Genomic DNA, 23794 nt, shown 5'->3' on the forward strand with positions numbered 1-23794 from the left:
AGTCATAGCAATAATTAATGGCATGTCCATCCATACCACAGTGGTTACACCTCCTCAGACCCGAACTACGTCCTCAGCCATGGGCTCCCCCTGAATCTCTACCTCCAATACGACCACCACCACGGTTAAAGGTAGGTCCACCACCACCACTCCGGTCATATACCGGTCCACTGCTACCACTACGGCCAAACTGAGCTCCCCGAGCTCCACCTCTTAACACCATGGCCCCTCGAAACTGTAAAGGTTGATCTATCGGAAACACTAGTGTTCTCGGTAGATCCAATGGAAATCATCCTAAGTCGAGCAAACACTTCTTCTAAGGAAGGGAGAGTTGATCCTCCTAGTATCTGGGCCCACACTAGTTCATAGTCAGACTTCAGCCCCAACAAAAATCGAGTTACATCAAGTTGTTCTCTCTACTGTTGCTGAATTTTGACATCAAAAGTGAGGGGGTGATAAACATTCAACTCGCTACGAATGTTTCTCATACTGGCATAGTACTCAAGACTCTGATTACTCTGTTGTAGATTAAAGTATTCCTGATACAGCTGATATACTCTGGTAGTATTGTCTTGACCCGAATACAACTTCTTAGCATGATCCCACACTTCTTTAGCAGTGTCAAGAAACATGAAGTTTACACTAATCTTGGGTTCCATACTGTTCCATAACCATGTGATAATCTGTGCATCTTATTCTTCCCAGTCATCATACTCATGAGAATCTGTGGAGGGTTTTTCTTATGTGTTTCACCTTCTTCTTTGCCTTAAGAAAAACTTCTACAGATTTAGCCCAGGGTACATAATTTTCTCCATTCAGTTTAATGGAGGTCATTTGGGCATTCAGGTAGTCAGTAGGGACCATCACATTAGTCTTGCTATGACTACTGTCTCCCATAGCTGATTTTTGATATTGCTGAATTTGGCACACTGCACACTAGACCACACCACACACTGAACACAGTGGTTTCAGCACTCAGTACTGCTGAAAATTGCACTCTTTACACCACAAACCCTACCCCACAACTACCTGAACACTCACCACACTGTTTGAGGACCACTCCCCTTTCGAATCATACTAAAAGAAAACATAAACCCTAGCACACTACAATCTGAAATCCCACCATACAATCTGAAACAGACTCATGATTTGATTCACAGCACGAAATTGCATAGAAATCTCTTACCTGATCACCAGAAAATCAGACCACACGAGACATCCACTGCACCACACAAATCAGCCCTCTTCTCTTCATCGATTAGGGGAGGGCTTCTTAGAAACCACAGAAACCAACCACACACAACACAACTGGAGGCATAGAAACCTCCAAGGGAAGAGGGCGACCACTCCATTTCAGCCCTTTCCCTTATCTCCAACAGATGGCGAAGAAACCAAGAGAAAACCCTAGACTAGGTGCGCAGAGAACAGAATTCTAGGCAGGTCTAATTTGCTCGGTTTGGCTCTGATACCATATTAGGATTCGGCCTGCCCTTGAATCCTATTAAGCTGATAACAGTTAAGAAGAAGGAAGAGAAAGAGAGAGAGAGAAAAAGAAGAAGAAGAAGAAGAAGAAGAAGAGAAGAGAAGAAAGAGAGAGAAAGAGCTGGTTCGAATGAGAGAAAAATATCACTCTCCCATTCGGCCAGAATTGATTTATATTACTTATATTGTGGAAAAGACACACATGCCCCTACTTAAGTAAGGGACACTAAATCTAACATAATCTTACACATCAGCACATAAACATAAGTATAAAGACAGAACTACCCCTACATATCGACACTAACAGAAGTAAATGGAGTAACACTAACAAATCAAGAGAAGATAGCTGAGTGCTTTATGGATCATTTTATGGCTGTCTACAAAGGGCAGGTAGGTCGCACGCTTGTTGTAGGTCTGGACTGGCCAAGGCTAGATGAGGGAGTGGTAAGGATGCTTTGCGAGAAACTTTGAGTTGGAGGAAAAGAAGGTTGTATTTCTGATGGAAAGATCTAACGCCCCAAGCCTTGATGGCTTAACAATGGCATTCTACCAAGACTATTGATAATCAAAGGGGGATCTCGGGGCTCTTTTTGAGGAGTTTTCTGAACATTTTATCAGCCTGAGTATAAATGTTACTTTCTTAGCCTTGATACCAAAGAAGGGGGATGTTGTTCAACCTAAGGACTTTAGGCCAATTAGCTTGGTGACAAGAATGTATAAAATTCTGGCGAAAGTGCTTCATTAAGGTTGAAGTCAGCCCTTCCAAGTTTGATCAACCAATTCCATGGGGCTTTCATTCAAGGCAGACAGATCACCAACCAAATTTTAATACCCAATGAGTGTGTGGAGGATTTAAAAAGAATAAAGAAGAAAGGTTTTGTATGCAAGTTGGATCTTGAAAAAACTTATGACCTGGTGGACTGGTCCTTCTTGAGATTTTGAGGTGTTAGGGTTTGGGGAGAGATGGTGTAGATGGACTGAAGGGTGCTTGAAGACTTTCCAGTATTCGGTAGTGGTTAATGGGGTGGTCAAGGACTTTTTCCCAGCTAATAGAGGTTTAAGACAAGGAGATCCACTCTCACCTTTGTAGTGGAGGATAGAAAGATTGGGAATAGTATTGACTCATTTGTAGTTTGTTGATGATAGCATCATTTTTGTGAGAGTAGGGATCCCCAAATGGCAAGAAAATTGAAGTGGGTGATGAAGTATTTCAATCCCTTTCCAATTTGAAGATCAATTCTGAGAAGAGTGGAGTAGCTAGAATCAACTAAAGCAAGGAGTTGTTGGCAATCGTCAATTCTCTAAGGTGCCCAATTCTAGATTGGCCTTTGAAGTACTTAGGTTTGCCTCTAGGTGACAACCTAAGGGAAAGCAAGTTATGAGTCCAATTATAGAGAGTTGTGCTAAGAGGCTGGTAGTCTGGAAAAGAAACTACATTTCTTTAGGGAGAAGAATTACTTTAATTAAGTCTACCTTAGCAACCTACCAATCTACTAGATGTTCACCTTTAGGATGCCACAATGGGAGGTGTTAAGTAGAAGATCAAGACTATAATCAGTCTTGAATCCTAATAGGTTTTAGGTTTACACAGCAAAAGAAAAGTGAGAGAAAGGAGAACCTTCTTACCTATCTCTGTATCATAGAATCCAGGAGGCAATTGCATGTAGACCTCTTCCTGTAAGTCTCCATTCAGAAAGGCATTTTTGACATCCATCTGGAACAAGGGCCAAGAATGATTTGCTGCAAGGGATAACAGAACTCGGATGGTGGTCATCTTGGCTACTGGGGCAAAGGTCTCCAAGTAGTCTATACCATAAGTCTGAGTGAACCCCTTTGCGACCAGCCGGGCTTTGTACCTTTCAATAGAGCCATCAGCATTATGCTTCACAGTGAACACCCATCTGCATCCCACTGGTTTCTTTCCTTTTGGTGGGTCAACCAATGCCCAAGTATTATTCTTCAACAGGGCATCCATTTCGACTTGCATTGCATCTCTCCATTCTGGAACTGATAAGGCTTCTTGCACTGTTCTTGGAATAGGGACATCGGCAATGGAAGTGAGATAGGACCGGTAAGAGGGAGATAAATGATCATAGGATAAGAACTGTGAGATGCTGTGAGATGCTGTGAGCTGTAGAAGTGGTGCAATGTCATTTCCCTTTGCGAATGGCAATAGAGAGATCAAGGTCATCTACAAGGGGGGAAATGGCAACAGTGGGAGGTGTCTCAGTAGGCTCTGGATCTGGAGCCGTAGAAGGAACTGAAGCTAGCCGGGACTGCCGATGACTAGGATCAACCTGCCTGCATCGCCTGTGATAGACTATCAACTCCTGCTCCCTCGGACCTCCCTCACCACTATAGCCTTCATTACCCAGTGGAATAGGTAAAGGAACAGCCCCACTCAAAACAGCCCCACTTCCACTCTCACTGCTCTCCCCTTGAGGAAAGAAACTCAAAACAGCCCCACTCTCACTGCTCTCCCCCTGAGGAGAAACCCTAGGATAATAGGGTGTCTCTTCAAAGAAGGTGACATCCATGGAAACAAATCTTTTCCCTGAAACCAGATCAAAGCAGCAATTACCCTTTTGAGTTTGTGCATAACCGAGGAAAATGCATTTAGAGGCCTTAGGTTCAAACTTGGAATGATGAGGCCCGAGAAGCTGAACGAAACAAGTTCAACCAAAGGTTTTAAGGGGAACAATGAACAACTCCTCGTCTGGGTATAGAAGGGAAAAAGGGGTTTTCATATCAAGAACCCGAGAAGGAACTTGATTAATGAGATAAACTGTCGTGAGAATAGCATCACCCCAGAAGCGAATAGGTACATTGGAGGTAAACATAATGCTTCTAGCCACCTCCAAGATATGCCTATTCTTCCTTTCGGCAATGCCGTTCTGCTGTGGTGTATAAGGGCAAGTGCTCTGGTGAATAACTCCATGGCAAAGTAGGTAGGAGGTCAATGGCTGAGATCAGATCTAAGGACTTTGATTTTGGCCCCAAACTAAGTGAGAATCATCTGATGGAAGTTTTGGGTCAGAGCAGGAATCTCATCCCGAGAACACATAAGATAGACCCAAGAAAAGCGGGTATGGTCATCAACAAACAGTAGAAAATATCTGTACCCACCCATAGAAGAAATATGATATGGCCCCCAAACATCAGTATGCACAATATCAAAAGAGGAATTACTCCTTTTATTACTTAAAGAATAAGAGGTTCTACAATGTTTGGCAAACTCAACTCTCACACCTCAACTTTGATGACTCAACAGACTCAAATAAAGCAGGAAACAAACTCTTCAAAGACTTAAAAGACAAATGACCTAATCGACTATGCCAAAGCATAACCAGACTCACAGATTGGGAAACCAAAGACTTCTTATCCACTGACTCCTCCCGATGAGAACTCTCTCCAAGCAGATAGATCCCGTTCGTCTCACGGCCAGTCCCAATCACCTTCCTCGTCTCCAAGTCCTGAAAAACACATCGGTCAAGGAAAAAGGTTACTAAATAGTTCATGTGTTTGGTAATACTACTAACTGAAAGCAGGTTAGTATCAAGCTTAGGAACATGCAAGACAGAAGATAAAGAGATAGTATCCGATAGCTTGATGTCCCCCTTGCCTGAAATGGGAACAAGAGAGCCATCAGCAATGGATACTCTATCTCGGCCAGAGGACAAGTGATAAGAAGTGAACAATGATGGCAAGCTAGTCATATGGTCGGATGCACTTGAATCTATTATCCAATAGTGGTCAGTATTACTTGGAGCTGAAGCATGGTAAGCTGAGGCTCGAGTACCTAAATGTGCAAATGCTGATGTTGAAGGGATGGGATATCCATCTCATGGACACCCAAATCTTGCGGAATGGATAGGGCAAATTTCAAAAATTTCTCCCATCTTTGCAGGGAATCGAATTCCCTATTTCAGAAAACATATTTTCAATGATCAATCTTGAATCAAGAACCAAATCAAATCTGAACAAAAAAAGTAGGAGGGAGGATATACCTGATACAGAGAATCAATATCTCTCAATGGAGGTGTTCACGCCCAAGGAAGGATCCAAAATCTGCTCCCACTGAAGATGGCGCAGTGAAGGATGGAGCAGAATCAGCAACGTTCTTCCGAAAGAACTTGACCCTTCACAAGAATCAACTGGATGGCTTGTGGGTACAGCTCCAACCAATCTTTTTCCAAAAGATTGGAATCAAGATCAAATCTTGATTTCTCCCAAGGACTAGAGATCGAACTAAAGGGAATGGAAATGACAGGAAGGAGGCGGTAGGAGAGAATTCGCAGTATGCAGGAAATCTCTCTTTCTGTGATTTCTTTGCTCTGAAGAGAATTGAACCTCAATCACACAAAAACTATATTCGCCCCTTTCTTCTTTCATAATCTTGAAGGGATCAGCTCCTAATCAGATTAGGAGTTGCTAATCCAAATCATATTTGGGTTAGAAGTCCCTTTAAGTGATAAGGGATAATCATTATCTTATCTGCAGATCAGATCAGCCATCTCCTAATCTAATTAGGAGGTTTCCAGATCTAAATCACATTTAGATCTTCGACTCTCTAAGTGGATAGGGTCTAAGCCCAATCCCATCAGCTGATCCACTTCAGAATTCGCCCCCTTTAATTGACTAATCAAATCAGCCCAGTTCGAAATGGGCTTAGGGCCCATTTAAGGTTATGTACTCAATTAGCCTTCCAAACTGTTGCCCAGTTGGGCTTCCTTGTATGGCGTGGGACCCAAACATTGATCTACACATCAGCCACATGGGTTCAGCCCAGCCTTTGTTACAAGGCCTGGCCGAATACACTGTTATGGACAGTGCACCCCCTGAATCCCATCTTATGGGCTCTATGGGCCCAACACTTACCCTAAGTGGTCCTTGGGCCAAACCACCTTGTAACACCCAGGGACTGTGGGCAGATGCAAGATTAGCCCATCAGGTATTATCCTCAATGGTCTTACACTTAACCTCTCAGCCCATAATGATCATACACTGCCCGACAAGAGAGGACCTCTCCCTCGGCTGCAAGGAACAGTGTTGCACTCTCTACTTATATGGATCCCGGGAATTAAAACCTTTTGCAAACATTTTAGAAACCATAATATATACTTTTATATCTCATATAAAATATACTTTGCAAAAACAAATCTCAACGGTTGAAATCGGCTACCGACAGTCTTGGTTTCCATTAGAGAGAGTGCATCCCCGATCATTACCTTTGTCCGACAAAGGGGCTGATCCTTTCACTATGATCACCCACTCAGATGAATTCTCGGATTGTCCCAACATACCCAGGTTTTGACCCTTGCTAAGGATCTCACTAATTGGTACATCAAAAACAGCCCAATCCGACATCTAGTGTAGTATCATAATCGAGTCTAGGGGTTAGGTGTAACTTTTCAGTTTTGCCCATCTATCTCCAAGGTCCAGGGCAATATTGGAAATCTGGTCCGGTTCAAAGGTTCTATTAATCCTACACAGTATGTGCCTAGGGTCTCACCCTGGTAGCTGAGACAAGCCACCCCAACCGACATGGTGGCACTACAGTGTCAGCCTTGTCAGGATAGGTCTCCCCAGACCGATCCACTGGCTGTGAACATTCTAAACTAACACGAGTCTCATTAAGTGTCCAGTTTAAGGGTATTACACTGAAACATACCAAGGGAACATGAATCAAATATGTACTTTTATTCATTTACAATAAATTCATAAAGTACATCATTCTTGATTGAAGCTAAAGGCATACAAAACTGTCTAACAGAATTACACAACCATGCCATAACCAAATAGTTCTCTTGAACCCACTTGGTGTATGTTGGGTCCTCCTTGGAAGGTTCTTTCACATCTCCCAAGAGGTAACCCAGTTTTCCCCTTCCTCCAATAGCCATCATGGCTGATTGAGCCCACTCCAAGTAATTTGACCCATCAAATCTCATAGTTGTAATCTGAAACCCGGTTTCAGATACACTACCATAACTGTTGTTTCCAAAACTACTTTCTCCCTGACCCTTAAACTCCATCTTTGATCAAGAATCATTGGCTACAAACTGTTAGAGCCACTATACCAGAAAACAGAGTGAAATCAAGCAGGTCTGAAATTTGATCTGAAACCAACACAAATCTGATCTGAAATCTGATCTGATCTGAAACCAACCCAAATCTGATCTGAAATCAATCGCCTATCACAGTATATGCAAGAAATCAACTCAAATCTGATCTGAAATCAATCGGCATGCACAGTACCAAGCAGCCTGTCAAGGTTTTATCCTCTAGAAGAGCAATCTGAGATGCTATTTTCTGAAATCGCTACTGTGGGGCCCACTGCTGTGAGAGCAGAATTAGGGTTTCAACTGTAGGTCTGAAATAAATGCTCAGCTGCACTCTCCAAGCAGTCCGCACAAGTGGGACTTGTCATAGGGTCAATATGAAACCCTAAAACTGATCACCTCTGAGAGAGGGGGGGGGGTTCGGCCCAACAGTCAAACCCTAGAAGCAAACTTAAAATAGTTCGGCCTCTCCTTCTAGATAGGTCCAACCTATCTCGACTGATTGTAGTCGCTGAAACTAAATAAAAAAAAAAAAAAACTTCCTTATGGATTTCGGTTTACTGCCTTCCAAGGTTACCCGAACCCTAACCTTTGCTGCTTCTTCCTGATTACCAACTCTCTACAAGCCGCGGCAAGTCCTCAACTACTGCGAACCTCCCTGGTAATCTCCAAGATTCAGCCGCCGAATACTTCTTCATTAGCTTCCAGCCCTAGCTAGTCCTCATGTGGTCGGCTGGACTAGACACACATGAGAAGCCCTAGATAGGCTCTGATACCAAGTAGAAGATCAAGACTGTAATCAGTCTTGAATCCTAATAGGTTTTAGGTTTACACAATAGAAGAAAAGTGAGAGAAAGGAGAAGGAATAGAAGAGAAACAGGAGAACACAAGGGGTTGAAAGGAGGGACAAATTCTAACTGATCTGCCGCCGCCACCCTCTTATTATTTATAGGTTATGTTCAGTACATGGAAAGGACAGATCTGCCCTTAGTACTTACATGATAAATACAGTAAATAAAAACTGAAATAAATAACTGAATTAACAAATTGACCCAAACTGACACTACTATAACTGAAACAAATAACTACACAAGCTAACCTACGAACACAGTGGGGACCACTGCTGTGGGGCCCACATCAGTGTTCTCTACAAAAGGTATAAAAAATCATGAGGCATTTCCTGTGGAAACCTAGGGAAGGTAGGAAAGATCACTTAGTTAAATGGGGAGTTGTGTGAAAAAGTAAGAAGCAAGGGGGGCGGCTAAGAATAGGAATCTAAGAACGAAGAATTTAGCTCTCCTAGGTAAGTGGTTGTGGAGATAACCAATGAAGGGGGAGAGACTCTGGCATGATGTGATTAAGAGTATTCATGGAACTACAGGCAATGGTTGGGATGTAGGTATATCTCAACAAGTAATTTCGGCTTCCCCTTGGAAAGTCATATATGGTATCCTCCCACAATTCTTAAGCTTTATGAGGTATGACACATGTATAGGTCACAAGGTTTTGTTCGAGAAAGATCTCTAGATTGGCAACTCTACTCTTAAGGACCTGTTTCCCACTTTGTACTCATTAGCAGAAGAAAAGGGAAGAAATAAGGAAGAAGAAAAGGAGAGAGAGAGAGAAAAGAGAAAGGAGAAGAGAAGAGAAAGGTTTGGAGAGTTCTAATCTATCTGGCGGCGCCGGCTTATGTTATTATATATAGGGCGACCATAAATAAAAGGGAAAAGACCCTTATGCCCCTACTGTAGTCAAAGTACATAAACAAAGGAAAAAAGTCTATTTTAACTAGACCAAGCAGGCCCTAACTAAGCAGAATACAATCATAAATATAAAGAAAAACATTCCAACACTCCCCCTCAAGTTGGGACATAGATGTCAATCAGCATCTGTATACACTTCAACCTTCAAATGCCCATATTTCTGGAATAGCAAACCAGCTCCTAGGAACTTCTTGAGGTATCTAAGGATCATTTCTGCAACTTCAAAGCGAGTTGTCCTAGGGTTATGCATGAACTGACTAAGGACACCCACTGCATAGGCAATATCAGGCCTGGTCATAGACAAGTATAAGAGTCTCCCTACAAGTCTCTAGAACTTCTTCACATCTTTCAAAAACCCCCTTGTCTGTCTCCCAGCTGATGATTAGGCTCAATGGGTGAATCAATTGACTTCACCCCCAACTTGCCTACATCCTCTAATAGATCTAGTACATATTTCCTTTGGGAAATAAGGATGCCCTTTTGAGAGAAGACGACTTCAATCCCAGGGAAATAACATAAGGGGTCTAGATCTTTCACCTCGAATTGAGTGGCTAAGAATTTCTTCGGCTTCTGTATTTCAGTCTTCCAGTCTCCTGAAACCACTATGCCATCAACATACACAATTAAAGCTGCAATTTTCCCTTCACCTTTCTTCACAAACAGAGTATGACCTGACTAGCATTGTTTGAACCCCATTTGGTGTATAACTAAGTGAAACTTACTAAACCAAGCCCGAGGTGATTGTTTCAACCCATATAATGATTTTTTTAACATGCACACCTTCTACTCACTACCTTTGGCACAAAAACCTAGAGGTTGAGTCATGTACACCTCCTCCTCTAGGTCACCATTCAAGAATGCATTTTTAATATCCAACTGGTGAAGTTCCCAATCAAGATTGGTTACTAGTGAAATGAGGATTCTAATAGAAGTCATCTTGGCTACTGTTACAAAGGTCTCTACATAATCTACTCCATATACTTGTGTAAACCCTTTGGCCACCAATCCGGCTTTGTACCTTTCTACCGTACCATCAGCCCTATGCTTCACTATGAACACTCATTCGTATCCCATTAGTTCCTTTCCTTCAAGAAGATCTACCAACTCCCAGGTGCCATTTTTGTGTATGGCATTAATTTCTTCCTTCATTGCAATTGTCCATTCAGGTTTGGATAAAGCTTCTGCCACATTCTTAGGAATAGAAACAATGTCAACGAAGGAAAGGAACACACGATATAAAGGTGAAATATGACCATAGGACACAAAGTAAGATATAGGATGATTAGTAGTATAAGATCTAGCACCCTTTCTCTTAGCAATAGGAACATCAAGATCATTAATAATAGGGGAATCAATATCAAGAGGTCCAGGCAAATCAATGGGAACAAGTGTACCTAGCTGATGAGGAGGATCTGCCTCTAGAGAGTACGATGATATTGGTTGCATAGTTTCAAGTTCCACGGCTCTTGAACTCTACTGGCTCTTATGGCAGCGAAGGAAGATACGAAATGGAGAAGGATCAGAAAGAGGAAGTATAAGTCTAAGTCTGGGTGTGTTTCTCCTCCTCAACCCTACTCTCCCCCTATGGAGATACCAAGAAAAAAGGTTGACTCTCAAAGAATGATACATCCATGGAGACATAGTACTTGCGTGAGGCAGGGTCATAGCAACGTAACCCTTTTGAGATAAAGGGTAACCAAGAAAAACACAAGAAATGGCATGAGGATCAAGCTAACCGCGAGAAGGGGACAAGTCATGAACAAAGCAACAACACCCAAAGACACGCATTCGAATAGGGGGCAGAGGAGACGTAGGAAACAAGTTGATGCGAGCTCTTATACTCTAGTAACTGAGATGCCATACAGTTGATGAGATACGCAACACACATAGAAGCATCCATCAAAAAGCGTTTTGGAACATTCATATGGAGTAATAAACCACGAGCTACTTCGAGAAGATGACGATTTTTCCTTTCAGTGACACCGTTTTGCTGGGGTGTCCTAGCACAAGAGCTTGGATGAAGAAATCCACACGAAGCAAAGAACTCCGTGAGATCACTATGGAAGTACTCCTTTGTGTTGTCTGACTGGAAAATATGAATCTCAATTTGGAATTAAGTAAAAATCATGCATTGAAAATTTTTGGCACTTCATCTCTAGATCGCATAGGATAAACCCATGTATATCTAGAGTAATCATCAATCAAAGTAATGAAATACTTGTATCTAGTCTCAGAAGGTAAAGTAACAGGGCCCCAAACATCATAATAGACAATATGAAATGGAAATTCAGATCTTTTAGTTCTTAAAGGAAACGAATTTCTACAATGTTTGCTCAATTGCCATGTCTAACACTATAACTCACTAACTGACAAAAACTTAAATAACTCAGGAAACATAAGTTTGAAAGACTCAAACGAAAGATGACCAAGATAACTATGCCATAAGTAGGCATGACTCTAGATGAACTTAAAGACTCTGTAGCCACAAGACCAGCTTTATTCTCCAACATGTAAGAGTCCATCCACCATGCTTCCTCTATTAATCGTTTTCCCCGAGGCCAAATCCTGAAACACACGAAGAAGGAAACAAGGTCACTGTACAGTTCAAGGAGTAATACTGCTAATGGAAAGTAAATTGATAGGTAGATGGTTCCTTGAACGGCTATGGTGGAGAATAATCCATCAGCTAGTCTCACCTTACCTCTCCCAACGAGGAGGTTATATGCCTAAAATAAAGTTGACTTACCAGTCATGTGGTTTGAAGCTCCCGAGTCAATTACCCAAGGGGAATCAGATGTATGAGATGACACATGTATAGCAATGGCAGTGTTACCTAATATAGATGCAAAAGAGGTAGAAGGAGTAGGACCAGAATACATTTGGTGAAGTTTCCTACCATATAATTCCAATTGACCACAAAAGGAGTTGATAATGTCTTCCTTGGGGATGGAAGGGGGGGTAAGATGGAAGGGGATCAAGTTTCATAAGAAATTAAAAAGGTTGAGAGTCAAAATAAAAGAGTGGAATAGAGATCATTTTGGTAGAATTGAGGAGCAAAAATTGTGCCTAATCTCTCGAATAGAAAACTTGGATGTAAAGGAATCTCAAAATAAGTTGATCGAGGAGGACAGAGTGTTAAGGAGACAATTGAAAAAAGATTTGGAAGAGGTGTTACTGAGGGAAGAAATCAGTTGGAGACAAAAATCTAGACACAAGTGGATTAAGGAACGCGATGGGAACACTAGATTTTTCCATGATTTGGCAAATGGGAGACGAAGAAAGAATCTTGTGACCAAGCTAGAGATAGGAGAGGAGGTGATTACCAACTAGGATGACATAGCCAGAAAATTTGTGGACCACTTCAAATCGATTTATAGAAGACCTTTGAGTGAGAGAGCAGTCGTGGAAGGGGTGGAATGGCCAAGAATTGATGATAGAGTGGCAAGGTGGCTGGAAAGGGATTTCGAGGAAGAAGAGATTAAGAAAGTTGTCTTTCTAATGGATAGATCCAAGGCTCCAGGTCCAGATGGCTTTACAATGGATTTTTATCAAGACTGTTGGGAGGTGTTCAAAGAGGATTTAGTTGAAGTCTTTAAGGAATTTGCAGACAATCACATTATAAGCCCTGGATTTAATGCCACCTTTTTGGCCTTGATACCTAAGAAGAATGATGCCAACCACCCAAAAGATTATAGGCCTATTAGTATGGTGATAAGCATCTATAAAATTATGGCTAAAGTGCTCTCGTTGAGGATCAAAACAGTCCTCCCTTCTATCACTAGTGAAACCCAAGGGGCTTTCATTCAAAGGCGACAAATAACATATCAGATCTTAATTGCGAATGAGTGTGTGGAGGAAATGAAAAGGTCTAGGAAGAGAGGTTTCATTTGTAAATTGGATCTTGAAAAGGCCTATGATTTGGTGGACAGGGAAGTTCTATTAGAGGTTATGCGAAACTGTGGATTTGGGAACAAGTGGTGTAGTTGGATTTTTAGGTGTATCAGTACTTGTTACTACTCTATTCTAGTAAATGGTATGGTGAGGGACTTTTTTCCAACTTGCAGGGGTGTCAGGCAAGGGGGTCCACTCTCACCCTTCCTTTTTACCTTAGTAGCTGATGTGATTAGTAGGACCATTACAAAGGTTGCCAGTGAAGATGCCATTAGGGGTTGGAGAATAGGGAGACACCAAGTCCCCATCACCCACCTTCAGTTTGCAGATGACCTAATGATCTTTTGTGAAGGAGGTTTTAGCGAACCTAAAGGAATTAATCAAAGGAATTGAAAGTATTTCTAATTTGAGAATAAACTTGGAAAAGAGCTGCATAGCGGGTATAAATTTGGAGGTAGGGGAGGTCGAGGCTATTGCGGAGTGTCTTGAGTGTTCCACCTCTGCTTGGCCTAGGTCATACTTAGGGCTTCCTTTGGGGCAAATCCTAGGGAGGGTAGATTTTGGACCCCAGTGATAGAAAAGTTTGAGAAGAGATTAGCCTCATGGAAGAGGAATTATGTCTCTTTAGGAGGGAGAATTACCCTAATGAGAGCTACCTTGGCTAACTTACCTACATATTTTTTGTCTGTTTTTAGGATACCAGTTAGGGAAGCTAGGAAACTAGAGAAGTTGATTAGAGATTTCTTATGGGAGCCGGGACAAGAAAAAAATGATCATTTGGTTAATTGGAAAATTGAATGCAGAAGTAAAGAAGAGGGGGGTTTGGGACTTGGGAGGGTAACTAGAAAAAAATCAAGCTCTGTTAGGGAAATGGTTGTGGCGATGGCCATTGGAAAGAGAGAGATTGTGGCATGAGGTGGTGGGAAGCATTCATGGGAGGTCAGAGAATGGATGGGATGCTGGTGTATCATGGCAAGCTAACCTAGCAGCACCTTGGAAGGCCATTCACAACACCCTTCCTCAATTCCTCAATTTTATCAGGTATGAAGTTTGTTCTGGCAACACTGTTCATTTTTGGGAGGATATTTAGGTAGGAGACGCACCTTTAAAGGATCTGTTCCCTTCGCTATTTTCTGTTTCTTTGTACAAAAAGAGGTGGTCTCAAAATTTGTCTCACCTTTGGGAACACCCTTAGATCCTACTTGGGATTTTGGGTTTCGTAGAGGACTTAGGGATGATGAAATTGAATCTCTTTCTGTCTTGCTTGGTTGTCTTAATCAGGTTTGTTTGGATCCCTCCAAGCCAGATAAGAGGGTATGGACTCATAGACCCAATGGAACCTTCACTTGCTCTTCTTTCTTCAAGTCCATCTCTCAACTTTCTACTCACCAACCCTTTCCATCAAAAGAATTTTGGTGCAGGCCAGTTCCCCAAAAAATTATGGCGTTTTGTTGGGAAGTATTCCATGGGAAAGTAAACAATCTAGATAACCTACAAAAGAGAAGACCTTTCCTCTGTATTTCTCCTAATTGGTGTATCTTCTGTACAGCTCACGGTGAGGATTGTTACCACCTATTAATATCTTGTCCCTTTTTCTGCAAACCTTTGGGCTTGGCTACTTTCGTTGTTTGGGAGTAGTTGGAGTCTACCAACAGAAGTTCACATGCTCTTCAACCATTCTACCTTTTATTGGCCTACAAAAATAAGGAGAATTATGTGGAGATGTGCTCGTGTTGCCTTGATTTGGACTCTTTGGGAAGAAAGGAATGTTAGAATTTTTCAAGAAAAGGAAAGGAGCAGTCAGGAATTGAAAGACTGTGTGTTAAATAGGGCAATACCTTGGAAATCTTTCATCAATTCTCCTTTAAATGACCTTTGGAGAAATTGGTCAACAGTAGTGAGGTGTTCATCCCTAAAGGACAAATCAATTACAAGCTGGTCTCCTCCATCCGAAGGCTCACTGAAGTTGAATTTTGATGGAAGTAGCATGGGTAATCCAAGATTATCAGGAACCGGGGGTGCTTTGAGAAATGAGAAGGGAGAGATTTTGTTGCTCTACTCATGTCCCTTGGGAATTGGGGACTCCATCAGGGCAAAACTTTTAGTTGTTGTACAAGGGGTGCAATTTGCAAACCAGCTAGGGGTACAACACCTAACAATTGAGGGGGAGTTTTGGGCTCAGTTGTGATTCTTGCTTTTCTTTCCTAGTTTACTTGTAAGATTCAAGGAGGGACTGCAGTTCGCGCCTCTCCTTGGGATGTTGTATGAACTCACTCTAAATTTGCTTCTGAATTAATAAATTTATCATCATTCATCAAACAAAAAAAAGTCTTCCTTGGGGTCAAAACCAGAGTGTCACTCCTAGGGTACCATGGGACTAGTCTCTTGAGATGCTACATTTGTTGAATTATATTTATTTTGACTCTGCTAGGTTGGCTTCTTACTCTGATCAAATACCGATTTCTTACTCAATTCCTGAGCCCATTTATGCTTGCCATGGAGTTCCCAACATGTGTCTCTAGTGTGCCTGGACTTCTGACAATAGGTGCACCAAAACTTGTCTTTATCATCCACTCTCTTCTATGAATCACCCTTCTTAAAAGGGCCTCCAACATTTGAACTTGTACCTCCTTGAACTGCTAGTGCAACCGGCTCCCCCTCTATACAATTCATCACACTTCTACTCTCTTCAAACTGAACTAAGGCATAAACTTCCTAAACTGAAGATAAGTTCTTACTTCCTAAGATTTGTACCCTCATGGACTCATATGTAGGATTCAGCCCCAAAAGAAAAGCAAATACTCATTGTTGGGAGACAAGTGACTTGTGGGCCTTTGCATCTTCATCACACTTCCAATTCACATTTTGATAATGATCCAGTTCCTTCTAGATTGATGTCAGATCTGAGTAGTACACCGAGAGACTCCTCTCCCCCTACTTGCAGGTGGAGGATTCAGCTTGTAATTGGTATATCTTTGCATAGTGCCTCTTCTATGAATAGGTAGATTTCACTTGTTCCCATAGTTCACAAGTTGTTTCAGCCCACATAAATGTCTTTCTTACTTGTGGCAGCATGGAAACCAAGAGCCATGACATCACCATACTATTTTCTTGGTCTCACCTGTCATGTTCAGCACTTTCAAACTTTGGTTCCTTCACTTTACCATTGATATACCCTATTTTCCCCCTAGCAATAATGTAAAGTTTAATTCCCCGAGACCATTCAAGGTAGTTAAAGAAGAGACAAAGATAATAAGAATGGGATGATTTTTTATGCTACATCAAAATTTAGCTCTCTCTAGGATACAAACTAGGTAACAAATCTCCCTAAATAAAGGAAAAAATAAAATTGATTTCTAAAAATATTTGTACAGCTCACAAATCTCTCAACTACCTAAAATAGCACATAATATAATACATAATTACCGAAATCTTCCAACACTCCCCCTCAAGCTGGCATGAATATATCACTCATGGCAAGCTTGCTAACTAAGTTCTTATATTGCACCCTAGGAAGCCCTTTGGTGAGAATGTCTGCTACTTGGCTCGTGGTGGGTATGTAGGACAGGCATATCACACCACTGTCTATCTTCTCCTTGATGAAATGTTTATCCACTTCTACATGCTTTGTTCTGTCATGTAGAACTGGATTATGAGCTATGGAAATAGCTGCCTTGTTATCACAATAGACTTTAATAGGTGTTGGTGTAGAACCTTCAACTCTTCTAGGAGCCTTTTGATCCATAACACTTCACAAAAGCCATGTGCAACAGAGCGGAATTCTGCCTCTGCACTACTCCTTGCTACGACACTCTGTTTTTTGCTCCTCCAAGTGACCAAAGTGCAATAACCTGAAGTACATCTTCTATCGTTTATATTACCTGCCCAATCTGCATCTGTGTAGGCTTCGACTTGGAGATGACCCCTATTTTTGAACGAGGGTCCTTTCCCCGGAGTTCCTTTCAGGTGAATGCATAAACTGACTTACTACACTTACTGCAAAGGCTATGAAAGGTCTTGTGTACAACAAATAGATTAGTCTTCCAACTAATTTTTGATAACGTTCTCGATCAACCACCTCATTTGTTGTTGCTGCTTTTAACTTCATATTTGGGTCCATTGGAGTTTTTGCGGCTTTACAACCTGTCATCCCTGTCTCCTTGAGCAAATCAAGAATGTATTTGCGTTGGTTGATAAAGATTACCTCCTTGGACCTTGCAAACTCCATTCCGAGAAAATATTTAAGTTTTCCCAGGTCTTTAATGTCAAATTCAAACTCAAGTTTATTCTTCAACTTGATGATTTCAAATAAATCATCTCCAGTCATGATAATATCATCTACATACACTATCAAAATAGCTATTTTACCTTCGGTGGAGTGTTTGAAAAATAAAGTATGATCAGCTTGACTTTGTGAGAAGTCGTGCCACCTTACTACATCCCCAAATTGTTCAAACCAAGCTCTTGGTGATTGCTTTAGCCCATATAGGGATTTTTTTAACCTGCAAACTTTGCCTCTTCCAAGACTTTCTTCAAATCCTGGTGGTAGGTCCATATATACTTCTTCCTTTAGGTCTCCATTCAAGAAGGCATTCTTGACATTGAACTGACAAAGTGGCCAGTTAAAATTAACTACAAGAGAAAGAAATATTCTGATAGAGTTAATTTTAGCAACAGGAGCAAAAGTCTCTTGGTAGTCTATACCATGAGTTTGGGTAAATCCTTTTGCTACGATTCTTGCTTTGTATCTCTCCACACTTCCGTCAGCTTTGCACTTCATTGTAAACACCCATTTGCACCCGGCTGTCTTCTTGTCATGGGGTAGAACAGTAATACTACACGTATTACTTTTCCTAAGAGCATTCATCTCTTCTATCACAGCTAACCTCAACTTCGGATCATCTAATGCTTCCTGAACAGTTCTTGGCACATATAGATTAGAAATCCTACACACAAATGCTTTATGAATAGGTGATAATTTCTCATATGACAAGTATTTTGCAATAGGAAGTTTTGTGCAAGCTCAGGTACCTTTTTTTAATGCAATTGGAATGTCAAGATCTGAAGATGACAAATGAGGTAAAGATGGAATAGGAGTAGAAGAAAGATTACTCTGAGTTGTAAGACCTTCACTCGGTAAATTGGATTGGACTTCTATTGTAGGAACAACTGGAACAGTAGTACTTTTGTGAAACCTCTTCCTGGTATAAAACTGAAGCTCAGGATGAGAATTGTGATCCGTTTAAAGTACTTCTCCCCCAGTCTCTGATAACGTAGTATCTGGCAAATTTAGATTTAAGAGTACTATCACTAGGTTCCATTCTTTCAACAATTGTTTCCGAAACTTGCTTATCAAAATTAATCAAAGGTATAAATTCTTTTAGAATAGGTAAAGTTTCCCAAAAATTATCTTCCTTACTTATGTTCTTCCCCTGAAGAGAATTTTTTTGAAAGAAAAGTTGGTCCTCAACAAAGTGTACATCCATACTCTCAAAAAATTTTTTTGTAACTGGATTAAAGCATTTGTACCCTTTTTTATTAGATGCATAACCAAGAAACACACATTTTTCAGCTTTTGGATCCAGTTTTGATCGAAAAAACATTTGGTATATTTACATAACAGACACAACCAAACACTTTTAAAGGAAGATCCGTGGTTATTCGAGATGTGGGAAAACAATTTTTCAGATTCTGTAAAGGAGTTTCATATTTTAAAACTCGAGATGGCATTCTATTTATCAGGTAACATGCAGTTAGGAGAGCATTTCCCCAAAGATATTTAGGTACATTCATAGAAAACATGATGGCTCTAGCTACCTCAAGAAGGTGCCTAGTTTTTCTTTCAGCAATCCCATTCTGTTGTGATGTGTCACGACAAGTTGATTGATGAATAATACCTTTTTCGATCAGAAATGCTCCTAAATATTTGTTAAAGTATTCAGTCCCATTATCTGATCTTAGAATACCAATTTTGGTTTGAAATTGATTTTCAATCATTAGGAAAAATTCTTTAAATCTTTGTTCAACCTCTGATTTCCTTTCCAACAAGTAAACCCAACATACCCTTGTATGGTCATCAATAAAAGTCACAAACCATTTTTTTCCAGAAAGTGTGTTAACCTTAGATGGGCCCCAAACATCACTATGTAACAAATAAAATGGTTTTGAAGCAAAATAAGGTTTTATTGGAAATAAAACACGATGATCTTTAGCCAAATGACAAGCCTCACAATGAAGTTTTGACCAATCAATTCCTTTAAACAATTTAGGAAACAAATGTTTGAGATATGGAAAACTTGGATGCCCTAATCTACTATGCCATAATATAACTTGATCACAAACAGAGATTGAACTCGTACTACTTAAACCATGAACTTTTTTATTACCAATAGCGGTTTTATCAAAGTAGTAGAGTCCATTTATCTCTCTAGCAGTTCCAATCGTCTTCCCCGAGTTCTGGTCCTGAAAAACACAAGGGAAGGAAGAAAAAGAATGGAGCAGTTAGTATCTTTAGACAATCTGTTGACAGAAAGAAAATTGCAGGCAAGTTTTGGAACATGTAAAACAGATTTCAGAGTAATTTTTTCTAAAATTTTAATGTTTCCTTTGCCTGCAATAAATGAAAGACTACCATCAGCTATTCTCACTTTTTCAGTACCAAAACAAGGATAATAGGAACTAAATAAATTAGAGCAGCTTGTCATATGATCGGAGGCCCCTGAATCTATGATCCAAGGACCGGATTTTCCTAGAATTGAGAGTGCCAAAGAATTGCTACCTGTTTGTGCCATAGATCCGACAAGAGTATTAGGTGACGAATAGGATTTTAGTTTAAGAAGGTGATCTATTTGCTCTTTGCTGAATGGAGATGATTCAGCCTCGTTTGTTGTAGGTATATTCTGTTCACCAGGTTTGTTCGCCCTGCCATTGGATGGTCTCCTGTGCAGTTTGTAGCAATTCTCTCGGGTATGGCGAGGTTTCCCACAGTAATTGATAGCTATAAATATATAACCCTAGCAAGTGCACTAGTTATCAAGTAGTACAATAATATCGTTCCCACGGGGATTTAACAAAACAAGTATTAGAATCACAGTCTTCCCTAATTATTTGGACAGTCGAAATTTAGATTTGAGGAAACAAGAACTACTGAAAATAAAGACTGGAACAAAGAAAATAAAAACAAGGGTGATCACTAATCAAATATGCAAATGATGGAATCACTAGGACTTTAGGTCCACCTAACCAATGTAATGAATATTGATGGGTCCAATTATCCAAGACTAATTGTTATTCCCATAAGTTGAGATTTTCACAAATTTATTTAATATTCTCTCTCAAGATATACTAAACCTACACCCATCAGGTAACCCTTCGATCTCTCGAGTAGAGCTCTCAAGATGGAAGTGCATTAAGTCCAAGAAAACCATTAAATTCAGATGAATCATGTATATCTCTATATACCATTCAATTCACACTATGAATTATTCTGTCAATTATGTGAATTCCTCTCTTAATTCATTCACATAACCCAAATCAATTAAGAGGTGGCCAAGCTCTTAATTGCATTAAGCACAATAATTCATAGACTATATGGAAATCACAATCTTGGATAAATCAAGAAGATAAAAATATATTCATTAACATGGTTAGGCTTTCCACAGCCCTAGCAAGAAAACAAATCAGTTCATAATGGAATAATTAAAACAAAGAAAGGGGAAGAAAGAACTCTTGAATTCGCCCATGGTGCTGAGATCTCCTCTTCTTGAAGTTTCTTGAATTCTTGAACCTTTCTTGAACCCTTCTTGAACCCTTCTTGACTGATTGCTCCTTGCTCCTTGATTCAAATCAGAAGTTGAATGATTGAATGATTCAGTGATCAAGTGATGCCTAAAGCTGGTCCGCCCCCTCCTTTATATAGATTAAAGGGGAGGGGGTGGTCTCCTACTTTCTCTTGAAGTTGATCTTTACAAGAAATAGAAAGTCCTATCCTAATTCTAATCCTATCTTTTTATCTCTTGAACTCAATCCCTTTTTGATTGCTCCCTTGATTCAAATCAGAAGTTGAATGATTGAATGATTCAGTGATCAAGTGATGCCTAAAGCTGGTCCGCCCCCTCCTTTATATAGATTAAAGGGGAGGGGGTGGTCTCCTACTTTCTCTTGAAGTTGATCTTTACAAGAAATAGAAAGTCCTATCCTAATTCTAATCCTATCTTTTTATCTCTTGAACTCAATCCCTTTTTGATTGCTCCTTGCTCCTTGATTCAAATCAGAAGTTGAATGATTGAATGATTCAGTGATCAAGTGATGCCTAAAGCTGGTCCGCCCCCTCCTTTATATAGATTAAAGGGGAGGGGATGGTCTCCTACTTTCTCTTGAAGTTGATCTTTACAAGAAATAGAAAGTCCTATCCTAATTCTAATCCTATCTTTTTATCTCTTGAACTCAATCCCTTTTTCACTCTAAGATTACATCAAGAATTTAGATCTAGAAGGATTCTTCTTAGTTTCTTGTTCTTGGATTCGTAATAGACCTCCTCTGCGAATTGGGCTTCAGCCAGGCTTTTCTGCGAGTTGGGCTTCAGTTGCGGATTGGGCCTTCCTACGAAATTTCCCCGACTTCGGGCCCGGAATTGACTTCGATGCAGGCCGAATCTGCGAAAGCCCAAAACATGAAAGTTGTGGCTTTTTCTCTTATCTTTCCAATGGATCTTGTATCAACCCATTTGGAGTTCGGAGACGCGAGTTATACCCAAATCACTAAACGTTGTCGAAACTGTAAAAAATCATCTGATTTGTCTTTCTTTGCTCTTGATGCCTTCTTTCATACCCTGGACCAAAATACAAGAGATATGAGTCCAATTAGATGTTAATTTAGTATAAAAGACAGAATAATTGGGGATAAAAATATGATAAATTCTACTCTCATCAGTAATCACAGCGCAGGTTATTCTTGTCTCCAACCCGCTGATTTTGGGATGACCTTCGACTGACTTGGGCCTCGGAAATAATCAGGGCTGACCCTTCCACAGGTCCGGTTGTACCTGCAGCCTTCTTTCCAAGCATCACTTGTCTCAGGCTTTCTTCTCTACGTACTTCTACAAATACCTCTCCGATTGGGGGCAGAGGGTTTCTTCCAATAATTCGGCCACGAACCTCATCGAATTCAACGTTTAAACCTGCAAGAAACTTGAAGACTCAGCCAACATTCACCATCTTCTTGTAATAATTGCAGTCATCGGATGACTTCCACTCGTAATCGTTGAATAAGTCCAAGTCCTGCCAAATTCTCTTAAAAGAATTAAAATACTTAGTCACAGAGTTCTCACCTTGGCGAATATCTCCGAGTTGTAGAGTTAGCTCGTACACTTGGGATTGATTCCCTAAATCAGAGTACATCTGTGAGACATTGTCCCATAATTCCTTGGCTGTAGAATAGCAGAGATAATTTGCCCCTATCTCTTCAGTCATGGAGTTAACCAACCACGTCATCACCATGGAATTTTCAGCATCCCAAACAGCATAGGCTGGATCCTTCACATCAGGCTTCTTCGTGTCTCCTGTGATATAGCCAATTTTCCCTCTCCCTCTGAGATACATGCGAACAGATTGTGACCACCGGAGAAAGTTGTCACCATTTAGTCAGATTGTAGTGATCAGAATAGGGTGATTTTCAGGCAGATTCCGGACAATCTGGGGCTCAGGCTGAGAAGGCTGAGGAGGCTGAGAACTGGACGTGACTTCGGACATTTTTTAGGGACAGAAACACAGAAACAAACCCTAGGTCTTTTCTTCTCTGATACCATAAAGAAGAGACAGAAACATAATAAGAATGGGATGATTTTTTATGCTTTTGTACATCAAAATTTATAGCTCTCTCTAGGATACAGACAAGGTAACAAATCTCCCTAAATAAAGGAAAAAATAAAACTGATTTCTAAAAATATTTGTACAGCTCACAAATCTCTCAACTACCTAAAATAGCACATAATATAATACATAATTACTGAAATCTTCCAACAATAGTTTAGTCCATCAAAGGGAATTACAGCCATGGGGAAACTCATATCTATCCCCCCACTCATTCCGTTTTGACCTCCTGAAATCCCAGAAGTTGTAGAATTCTCAAAGGACATGATTCAAGAACACTTTTCAGTTTCAACACACACCTTAATATCTCTTCTAATACCCAAAAAGGTCCAAAAAACACACTAGAGATGCAGTCCACATGCACACACTCTGGTCTGGATACAATCTGAACACAGACCAGCTCCAATTCTCTTAAAAAAATGTCAGGTTGATTTCAGCACTGCACAAGTATAACAGTCCCAATCCACCAATTTTCCAAATCACCTAAACACACCAACTACTAGGAGAGATCACAAAGCAGTGAAGTCACACCAAAAACTTGGTAAAACAGGTCATTCATGACCTACAAGTAACCCATTCTCAGGTACAGGATCACACGTTCCACAGAAAAGAGGTCTGAACCTCACAATTCCTCTGACTGCATTCAGCAGTCTTGTTTCATAGGGTTTTTCTTGGTACACAACCAAGAGAAAAGAAAAAAAAGGTAAAGCATACTTGTACCAGTCGTAGG

General features: G+C 40.6%; 2 protein-coding genes across 6 annotated transcripts in view; both read right to left on the reverse strand.

Annotated features, from left to right (window-relative positions):
• The window catches only part of LOC104606254 (uncharacterized), a 76398-nt gene that overhangs the window by 43933 nt on the left and 8671 nt on the right, over positions 1-23794 (reverse strand). The window contains exons 1-2 of one of the 5 annotated variants that reach the window (XM_088898143.1): positions 19582-19629; positions 18308-18407 (exon numbers count right to left, since the gene is read on the reverse strand). The exons of 1 other annotated variant lie outside the window; for it this stretch is intronic. In XM_088898143.1, the coding sequence (XP_088754269.1) occupies positions 18308-18407; positions 19582-19614 (133 nt within the window). In that variant the 5' untranslated portion in view covers positions 19615-19629. Of the gene's footprint in view, positions 1-4838; positions 4864-18307; positions 18408-19581; positions 19658-23794 lie in introns of those variants that run through there. 3 more of the 5 variants (XM_088898144.1, XM_010271354.3, XM_088898145.1) reach the window with 3 other exon arrangements.
• LOC148802598 (uncharacterized) lies at positions 22123-22794 on the reverse strand. Its single transcript, XM_088897939.1, has 2 exons — positions 22524-22794; positions 22123-22373 (listed from the first exon to the last, which is right to left on the reverse strand). The coding sequence occupies exons 1-2, from the start codon at positions 22792-22794 to the stop codon at positions 22123-22125; spliced, it is 522 nt and encodes a 173-aa protein (XP_088754065.1).

This window comes from Nelumbo nucifera, chromosome 2 (genome assembly GCF_055504915.1).
Source record: "Nelumbo nucifera cultivar China Antique chromosome 2, China Antique-T2T, whole genome shotgun sequence".
Lineage (NCBI taxonomy): Eukaryota > Viridiplantae > Streptophyta > Magnoliopsida > Proteales > Nelumbonaceae > Nelumbo > Nelumbo nucifera.

Coding starts and splice junctions, on each gene's coding strand:
- LOC148802598 (XM_088897939.1), bottom strand. CDS start 22,794: ATGTATCTCAGAGGGAGAGGGAAAATTGGCTATATCACAGGAGACACG. Junction 22,374..22,523: donor ACTCGGAGATATTCGCCAAG/GTGAGAACTCTG, acceptor AGTTTCTTGCAG/GTTTAAACGTTGAATTCGAT.